Below are 10,073 nucleotides of genomic sequence, written 5' to 3' on the forward strand. Positions count from 1 at the left end.
AGGCTTCGGAGGAGACACACACGTACATATTAGAAAAAAGGCATCCGTACTAATGCAGCTCAGTGTGACTGAGATCAGGTCTGAGATCAGGTCTCTTCTGTTGTTTGACCCTCTGAAACCTGGATCTAGTGCTGTATTCAATACGCTTTTAGAATTGAAACCTCTGTAACATGAGCAAATTGGTTTCATTTCTTAAAAAAAAAATCTTAAGAGAAAGAGAGAATCAGCAATTTGGCCAGAGATGTCAGGAAGAAAATAAAAAGAAAATGAGTTGGAAAAAATTGTTTAAATTTTGAGAGAAAATGAGATAGGGAGAGAGACAGAGAGAGAGAGAGAGAGAGAGAGAGATTTTTAGAAAATTATATTCTTAAAATTATATTATATTTATATTCTTAAATCTCAGTAACACTGTTTAGAATGATTGTAATTAAATACTTAAAAATATGATATTATTATTATTGTTGGTGTTATTATGAGCTGGTTGGGCTTCTTTTCTTTTTCTTAATTTTGCGAAATTTCCAGGTATTATTTTATGATTTCTTAAACATTTTTGGTAAATTCCGGTCACGTTGGTCATTTTCCATGTTTTTTCAAGAAAACAGACCAATTTGCTCCGTTTTAAGAAGTTAAAATTACATTATTTCGACAGGGTTTGGTGTGTTTTACATGCCAGAGGGCTTTCCATAATTTTAGAAAGTTGAGTTCAGTTTTCTAATTTCCATTTTTGACATGGAAAATTGAACTGACAAGCGTTGTATGGGCCCTCTGTTTCAAACAGTTCATTATTCATCATTGCTAATAAGAGTAATATTAGAACATTCTAGCCATTTTCTAAGCCACCTGGCAGTTTTTACATTTTAATGTTTTTTATTTATAACCTATAGGTCTATTTAAAAAAAAGAAAAAACAAACTGAACTATCCAACTGTTTGTTGGTGTCTGTCTCTGTCTCTTACACTGTCCATAATTCCGTAAATTGATCAAATCAAACAATTACGCCTGTCATAATAAATATGGATTCAGCTTATTCAGACAATAAATAAAGTGGGCAGATCCTGTTACAGATCTGCTGTCAGGCATGAAGGCAAATTGATCTTCAGCCGAAGGACCGTTTGACTGGATAAATAAAGAAGGGTGGAAACTGTTGAGTTGATAAATAGGACAGACAAACTCAGAGGACACTTGTGTTTGTCCCACTTGAAAGACAGAAACGTCCATAGGGCGGCAGCAGCGCGCGCTCATCTGGGTTTCGGACATGTTGTATGGTTGTCTTGTTGCCCTGAGTAAAGACTCGCAGGTAAACTCTATCTCTTGCTCATTTTTACTGTAGTAGAGACCCAAACTGAAGCCTTTAAAACCAAACCTGAACAAGATCCAACTAAAACTACCAGCTATTTGGTTATTAGTGCGTGGAGAAAGAGAAAAATACATATCTCATATTATTATATTAGTGCTCATTTTAATTTACATAGACTAATCTTAAAATAACACATTTTAAAGATGAGGGAAATAGCAATTAAAAACAACATGTGCCTCCTAAACAATAAACAAGGGTGAAATAAGTAAAAAATAAAAAAAATATAAAAAATCAAGTCGAATACTTCCTTAGCCCCTTCTATTTCCTTATTCCTTACCCTTGTGAAAATGAAGCTTTAATAAGGCAGAGCATGGAGAGCTTTCAAAATATATTTATTTTGCTAAATTTCGCAATTTATTTAGAATTCACAACTTTACCAGAAATGATTAAATCCTTTGACCAAACTGCTTTCCCAACCTCCTCCTCTTATTCCCAGCGTTACACTTAGTCAACTTTTTCTGGGGAAATGTTAACTTTCCTACGCCTTTATGTGTGTGTGTGTGTGTGTGTGTGTGTGTGTGTGTGTGTGTGTGTGTGTATGTGTGTGAGTGTGTGTGCTTTGCGTGTGAGCGTGCGCGCTGTGGGCTCTGCTTGGTGTTGTTTGCGCTACACAATCACATTTCTTTTAAGCGACAGGGTGTCTAGACACACACGTGACCGGGCGCGTCAATGCGCACTGGAGACTGGAGACGGAGCAAGGGCACCCAAACCATCCGCCTCATTTACAGACAGAGAGCCTTCTCACCCCCCTCGAGATCACTCGTCGGCTCGCTTTTCTTTCACACTCAGACACGGAAACTTCGTGTGCGATACGAGGTTGGATTATTTTATCTTTAAAGGATTCTCGGCGACACTAAAATAGGTTACGAGGAGGCTCGGTGCGTGGACGTAAACCCGAGGGTCTCTCTGTTTCTCTCTCTGGCTTTTCAACTCGGGTGAGAGATTCAGTCCTGGATTTTGCTCCCTGACTCTTTGGACGAGGCTCACTCTTGCCAGCAGACCACATCCTCTGCAGACGAGTGGCATATTTAGACGATAACGGATAAAAAAAAAAAAAGCCTCCGCGAGCCTGCTGGAGAGCCAGTCGGATCAAGGATTTTGTGGATTAATGCTCTTGAAGACACGGCGGCAAGCTTCGGTTTTCATGGGATAATTGTGATAGCGTTTAGGCTTAATTAGGCCCCAGTTTGTCTCGTTTCTACCACAGCTAATGCGCACAGATTAAAAAAAAGATGTTTTGACATTGTTTTTATGCTAAAAATCGGCACGGAGATTGTTTTTTAAAGGGGTCAGTCCTCCGCGCTATAGGCTGCACATCACCAATAATTGTACCAGGCTACATGCTGTTGTAGCAGAGGTGTACAAGCTGCTAGATTCATTTTTTTACAGGCTCGTCTTAAACGCCTGGAAGTGATGGTTATTTATCCCCGAAGGACAAGCTGACTGTCCCGCGAAACTCGACTGCTTTTCGGTGATCAAGTCTGCAGGAGACGGCAACAGAGACTGGCGTATGCTACAGATTTCCTCTGCTTATCCAGCTCCCAGTTTTTCCACCGTATTTTCTCAGGCTGCTTGTCATTGCCTGGACTCGGATCCCGGAATCTTCATGATTTGCGGACACCATGCTCGTTTTTTAGCCGGGGAACCCTCTTTTCGTCCCGCATGTTTAGGACCAAACGATCGGGGCTCGTCCGGCGACTCTGGAGGAGCCGTGCGCCCGTGGAGGGCGACGGGGAGGCGGATAGAGGGACGCATGGCTCCGGGGGCTGCTGCATGGGCAAAACGACAAAGGTGGCCAAGTCCAACGCCGGGTCGGAGGCTGAATTGAAGGCGTTGACCCACTCGATACTGAAAAAGATCAAAGAGAAACAATTAGAGGTGCTTTTGCAGGCGGTGGAGTCCAAGGGGGGTGCCCGGAGCCCCTGCTTGCTCCTGCCCAGCAAAGTGGACGCCAAAGTGGGTCAACAGTCTTACTCTCTCCCCATGCTGCTCTACAAAGTGTTCAGGTGGCCGGACCTCAGGCATTCCTCGGAGCTCAAGAGGCTGTCTTGCTGTGAATCCTACGGGAAAATCAACCCAGAGCTCGTTTGCTGCAACCCGCACCACATGAGCAGACTTTGTGAACTCGGTGAGCTGCTGGATTATTCTGATAACCTCACAGCAACATAAAAAAAAGTTCTGAAATTGCGTTTAATTCTCTGGTGGCCGGGCCTCATTTTTTAAAATCAAGCAGACACTGTGTCATTATGTCAAAGAATTACCAGGCTCTTAAAGGGATAATTAGCCTAATTCAAATGACATCACCCCCTTTTGGCACAGTTGTGTTGAGTTTCCATACGGTCAAACTTGACCGATGTGGAAAGCCAAGTTGCCCCCTTCATTTTTTTTGAGTATGTGTCAGTATGGTGCCATTTAATTTGAATGTGGCATTTTAAATTAAAAACAAAAAAACAAAAAAAAAACCCACCAAATCATTATGATGATTATTTTTTTGCTTGATTGTGCCAGATATGCTGCTGTCTTAATTAGGCTGACTTTTAACGTGTGTTTTTTTGGCACCTCACAGGCGCCAAAGCACTTACAGGCTGTTTATTCCACCTTAAATCACGAAAGCCTATTTTCAACTTCATCAGAGCCCCGCTTTTTTAAAACAAACAGCCCATCTGCTATTTCAACATTTCACAATTGGCATTTCCAAAGTGCAAAGCGACTCATCCAGGGCTTTACAGTCTTTCCGCGGTAAAGTTTCCAGGGCCTGTGTATGTGTGTGCGTGCATGTGTGTGTGTGTGTGTGTGTGTGTGTGTGTGTGTGTGTGTGTGCTTGCTTGGCGTCCCGGGCCAAAAGAGGCCCGTATCTCAGTTTGTCCTAGACGCTGATAGTGGCCCTCCTGGCGCCAGGCGGCCCCCTGTTTATCTGCCTGCCAATGAAAGGCAATAGCCGCCCGGCCGGCCTCACCGCCTGCCTCTCCAGGCTGAGCTGACAGACACAAAACCTTTTTCCCAGAAGAATGACAGCTCTTATCATAAAGTCTAGATCTCTCCCTTGTTTTTTTTCTCATGCTCTTCTTTTTTTTCTCACTCCATGCAGAGTCTCCTCCTCCTCCATATTCGCGCTATCCCATGGACTATCTTAAACCACCAGGTGAGCTACATGAATGCATTTTTTTTTTTTTTTTTTTTGCAAAACATCCAAAAGGCCATCTTGTGCTCATGTATGTGCTGTCTGACATTACATATGGGCTTACACACTTCCCCTTCTGTAAGTGTGTGTGTGTGTGTGTGTGTGTCGGAAACAGCTCCATGTTATGTTGTGATTTATGATAGCAGTGGAGTGGCACGCCTGCCTGCCTGGCTGGCTGGGCAGTTCTTGCATGGCTGGCAGCCAGGGCAAAGCAGCACAAAGTTGAGATACCAGCTATAGACTGACTGGCACGTCACCAGGGGGATAGTGTGTGTCTGATGAGGGGGAGGGGGGATTGTTTGTTTGTGTGTCCATCCATCTATTGTGAATCTCTGCACAGACAGCAGCGTCTCTGGAGCCAGTCTGTCTTTATCAGCCGAATTAATCATCAGATTAAGGTTTTAGGACTTGTGTGTGGGGGTGTGTGTCACCGTCCCACATCTCTGTTTGTTTGTTTTAGGGAAAGGGAGAGTGTGTGCATGCACTGTTTAATTTCTATCACTTAAATTTCACATCTTGCTGTTTTCATTTTACTCTCCAGTGCTGCAAAGTGGCATCAGGTTATGTCATTGGCTATTATGTCAGTTTGAAAGCGTGTTAGATTTCAGGCTCTAACCAGAACAGACAATTGTCTCACCATGTCACAGTAAGGATGGCCAAGATCTACTGTGCAGTATAGTTTTTAATTTTCTCAATCGGTCTGTTGCGTTTTTGCTCATTTACCTCTGTCTTGCCGTCTGCCAGAGCAGGAAAAGCTCAGATTTGAACAATGACCGGTCCGCCGATCAGCCGGCCAGTTAGTCAGGAGAAGGAGAAAGTGGCTTTCAGTGAGTGGAAACAATAGGAAGTCATTGCAGCTGCAGCTGTGGCTCTTCAAAGACCCCCCCCCCCCCCCCTTCCCTCTGTCTTTATTTACTATGCTTTAGTGATATAATTGTGCCTGAAAAGCATTCTAGAGAACTTAAAATTCAAGTCAAATTGATCTAAAATGATCATGAGTGAAGCCCTCTTCGTACTGATGCGATCTAGTGTGGCGTCTTTGCATAAGTTCAGCTGGAAACATTCCAGCGATGAGAGGAAACAAGAAGGTAAATAGGAAATGCAAGTTGGATGCAGACAAAGGAAATGATTATACAACCCATGTTACCACCCTGTTTCCCCTCTCAGAGCAAATTAAATTGCTTTGACTTTTGAGGGAATCAAATGTTGCCAACAAGAATGGAGCAAAGTGAGGAAAATGGGGGTGCTCCCAAGAAGAGTTTTTATAGGGTACTTTAAAAAGTTTTAATATGCTGGCCTTAAAAGTCATATTTTATCATCATTTAAGTGGAAAAAGTGCTGTGAGCTCAAAGTCACCTGTCATGCTATTTCCTCATTCAGTCAGTGCAGCTGCAGTCGTGGTTAATCAAAGGAGACTCTGTCTGTCTGTCTGTCTGTCTGTCTGTCTGTCTGTCTGTCTGTCTGTCTGTCTGGGTCTGTACTGGTGAAGGAGGGTGAAAGACAACATGTATTAATAGGACAATGGAGCAGGCTGGAGGGTACAGACACACACACATACACACAGAGAGGACAGATGAGTTTATCATGTAGAAAGATGGGGGTTTTACCCTAGTGGCCTAAGGGAGCTGTCAATCATCAACTCCTTCTCATTACTGGAGGCCATTGCAATTTTCTATCCCCCTCTCTGTATTTGCTTAATATTAGGCTGTGTTAAATCATCATGACATTCAGAAAATCTGCATAGATAACTTTTAGAAGGCAGTCAGACGTTGTAAAAAAAATCTGCATGAAGCGGAAGAGCGGCTGGGTTTTATGATGATGGTTTTATGATTCCAGCGAGCAGGAAGTCAGGAGGTTATATGTGTCAGGGCGCCTGTCCGCTCCAGCAGGCGGCGGTCAGTATGAAAGCAGCCTAGACGTAAAAACGCTACCTTGTTTCAGCTCTGGGGAATATAAATCACACAGTGTTTAGCGCTTTCTCTCTGATGCCGCCTCAGCCCTGTGGTCAGCTGTGAACTGTTGCCCGGGAGACCAGGGCAAAGGCTGCTGGCAGCCAATGAAAGACAGGCAGGCTTGGGCAATGCCCGTGCATCTCGTTACTGCGACCACAAGCGGCACGGGCCGCGTCCGGACGAGGAAGGGTGGCAGGGAGGAGGGCTCGCAGGGAAACCGCTCTGGTCGCTGTTTCTTTATTACTTCATAGCTAATGCAGCTCTGCTCGGTCAGACAGGATGAGCCAGCAGAGAGTGGACATATTCAAGAAAAATATCTTCCTCCTCACATACTGACCCCTACTCACTGTTTTTGTTCAGTTTGCATCCACTGTAGATGTTCAAAATACCTCAGTTTAGAGCAACTTCAGTTAAAATGCTTCTTTAGCAATATGCTTTAACACAGTGGTTCCCAAATTGTCCAGCCAGGGCGTCCGAATTTCTCCTGAGTCATTAGTTCAAGGTCCAAGCAATGGATAAAAAACCAAATGTGCTCCGTTCTGAAAGGATCCGCTACCACTTTTGGACCCTCCAGTTGGGAACCACAGCTTCGACACAACATGCGTGGCTTGCATAGCAGAAAAACTACAGTTTAGAGTCATAATTCAGTCACAGTTGAGGCGAGCATCAGCACACACTTTGGTTCAATGGATGGAAGGTGTAACGCAGCGTTGACAGGCAGCAAGAGGAATGTATCATTAGTGAATACCAAGCTACCAGCAGCTCTGTAGCAGAGTTAGTCCGCTCCCAGCGGCACGCTGCTCCGCTCAACACACACAGCACTTTTTGTGAAAGCTCCATTCAGGTGTCATGTTGAAACTAGTCTACATTACAAGTCTTAGTGGGAGTTAAGCATTTAGAGTCAAAAATAGGGAGAGAGAATGAGTTTTTTTCTTGTCTGCCTGCTAGTGCGCCGTACATTTCAAGGCCTCTCTGAGCTCTGTCTGCCAAGGCCGCCACAAACATACATAACTAGATGTAAAAACATTTCTGAGAAACTTTATAACACCAAGAGAGAATAACACCAAGAGAGAATTATCAGACCAGTTTGGGTCTCCATTAAAAGAGGAAACCCAGAGCTGGTTTGAGTGTTGAGTGGGGGATCAGAAGTGTCCGGCCCGAACCCTCGCCTCAGTCGTTAGCAGAAAGAATACGGCTCCTTCCAGATCAGCAGCTCGTCTATGCAGAGATGCATGGCCTAACGTTCCTCCTGAAGCAGTGGATTATGGGGGATTATCAGGGGTGTAAGAAACTCGCCTCTGTAAGTCCTCTCTGTGTGCGCGAGAGTGTGAGCTTCGTCGTCAGCGTCTTCATTAGGCATTGATTTCACCGGAGTGATTGACGGTCTCACAGCTGCTGCTTTGCCTTCTCCCCTCACACACACACACACACACACACACACAGAGGAACACACACAGTGCTAATTCAAAGTCTCTCTTCCTTTCTCCGCTAGATTCTCCAGACTCTGGACCTTCATCCAGTGATACTGGGGGAACGACATACTCGGCCCCTGTGGGGCTTTCAGGTAAATATTCCAACAAATTTCTTTTTCTGCCATCCCTCCCTTTTTGAAAATTGTATTATTTCCCTCCTCTGTGCATTCCTCTCACCACACACACTCATCTCCCCTCCATACTTGTGATGATGAGGCAGTGATTGTGGGGGCCCCTGCTTCCCCTCTGTAATAAAAAAAAAAAAAACAGTGAAGGAGGGTGGTGTATTTCTCCAACATCCACATAAAGTCCTCCCTCCTGGCTCTTTGAACAACGCTCCTCTCTTCTTTGGACTGACATGCGAGTGTTTGTTTGGGTGTGTTTGTGCATACAGGGGATGTCTTCGTGGACAGTTAACTCTCCTCTGGGCTCCGTGTGTGGATAAGAGTGAGACACAGGCGCCTTTCTTTCTTCCATCTCTCATGCAGGACTTGTTTCGCGCTTCCTCAGCTTTTCTCCCATAATCCCCTTTGGCAGCGTTGCCTTCCTTACCCAGCGCCCTGTCCGCAGGCTACAGAATAAGATGGTGCTCACAGGAGAGAGAAAGAGAGTTTGCTCTCCTGTGCCTGCTCTGTGCTGTTCTCTGCTTTCCTCCGCCTCAGATGGTTCTCATTACTGGGCCTTTAAAGCCTGTTTTATGTCAGTTGGTGTTCGCTGCCCATTTCCCCCCCTCCTTTGTTTGGTGGTAGGGGGGTTAGCTTGACTGCCTGCATGTGTGTGTGCGCGCGTGTGTGTGTGTGTCCTGAGATGGGGGAAGAGATCGGAGCTTACAAGAACAAAACAAAAAAATTTCTCCTTAGTCTTCCTCTCCTCTCCTCCGCACCTTCAGATGGACATTAAAGTCCTCCTTGCGTGCATTAACTAAAGACACATTTCAGTTCAAACTGTGAAACCCTAGAACTGGAGTCTTAACAGGCGCCCCCACGCTCCCCTCCTCCCTCCCTCAGCAAGGCGTACCCTCCTCCTCCTCCCCTGTTTTCCTTCCTGGCGAGGATGACATGGCAGCGGCGGCCAGCGCTCCACTGAATGGGCCTCCTCAGTAAAAGTAGCAAAGGTAGAAAGGCCAGGGCGGGATGGCCGAAGCGCCCTGCCATCATGATTTCCCTGGCAGGCCAAGAAAAAAAAAGGCTGCTCCATTCCCTCTCATACTCCCTCCCTGCCTCTCCCTCTCTCCCTGCTTCCCTCCTTCACTCCTTCACTCCCTCCCTCTGGGGCCCTGACAAAAGAAACATGGCTCTCCCAGAGGCCCACTGCTGACCTTCTAATTCACTCACTCTGCCCTTTTTATGTTCTTCTCCAGACATATTTACAGAGAGGAAGGAGGAAGAATGAGGAGGGTGGCAGAGACTTGAAGTCAGCTGTTACTTTTTTCGCATTGTACTAAAATAATTAAGTGCGTGTTGACGTTGAGAAAAAAAGTGGATTGGTGAAGCAGTTTTAGCCTTGCTATTGAATTAGATTGAAAAAAGCCCCAAAAGACACTCTCATTCATGTCTAAAACCAAGCTGAGAAAGAGCTGATGAGATGCAGTTACAGATAACATCCTTCCATCTTTCCTTTTTTTTCATTCTCTGTGTTTATCCGTCTTGAAAAAAAAAAAGCAGAGACTGTCCAGGCTGGAAGGAGTTAAGTGAGCTGCGACAGCGACAAGCGCAAATGCAAACTAGGCTGCCTGCCAGGCTACCAGCTCCAAAGCTCCTCTCGCTGGCTCACGTCATCAGCTTGGAACAGAGCAGAGAGGAGGGAAGAGCGGAGGGAAGAGGAGTCGGAGAGGAGGACGGGAGGGGGGAGGGTGGATGGCTGGAGGCCTGGAGCTGGGAGTCAGGGTGCTGATCTTGGTTTGAGCTGGCGTGAGGGCTTTAGCTCAGAGGTTTAGGTTCACCCAGAAAGAGATCAAGAGGGGAGATTTGGAAACGGGAGATCGGGTCAGGGTTAAGAGGGTCCTGGATTGTTGGTTATGAATCTGCAGAGTGTTAAGTAATATTTAAACTTGTTAGAGACTAGATCGTTTACGAGCAGCTCTGGTGGCAACTACGAAGCCAAACGTGTGTG

The 10,073-nt window shown here is 45.4% G+C and overlaps 1 protein-coding gene across 1 annotated transcript; it reads left to right on the top strand.

Annotated features, from left to right (window-relative positions):
* The first annotated feature begins 1,975 nt into the window (after positions 1-1,975).
* smad7 (SMAD family member 7) lies at positions 1,976-9,485 on the top strand. Its single transcript, XM_042509233.1, has 3 exons — positions 1,976-3,484; positions 4,445-4,498; positions 7,982-9,485. The coding sequence occupies exons 1-3, from the start codon at positions 3,019-3,021 to the stop codon at positions 8,098-8,100; spliced, it is 639 nt and encodes a 212-aa protein (XP_042365167.1). The 5' UTR covers positions 1,976-3,018; the 3' UTR covers positions 8,101-9,485.
* Positions 9,486-10,073: the final 588 nt, after the last annotated feature.

Source organism: Plectropomus leopardus, chromosome 20, assembly GCF_008729295.1.
Source record: "Plectropomus leopardus isolate mb chromosome 20, YSFRI_Pleo_2.0, whole genome shotgun sequence".
NCBI lineage: Eukaryota > Metazoa > Chordata > Actinopteri > Perciformes > Serranidae > Plectropomus > Plectropomus leopardus.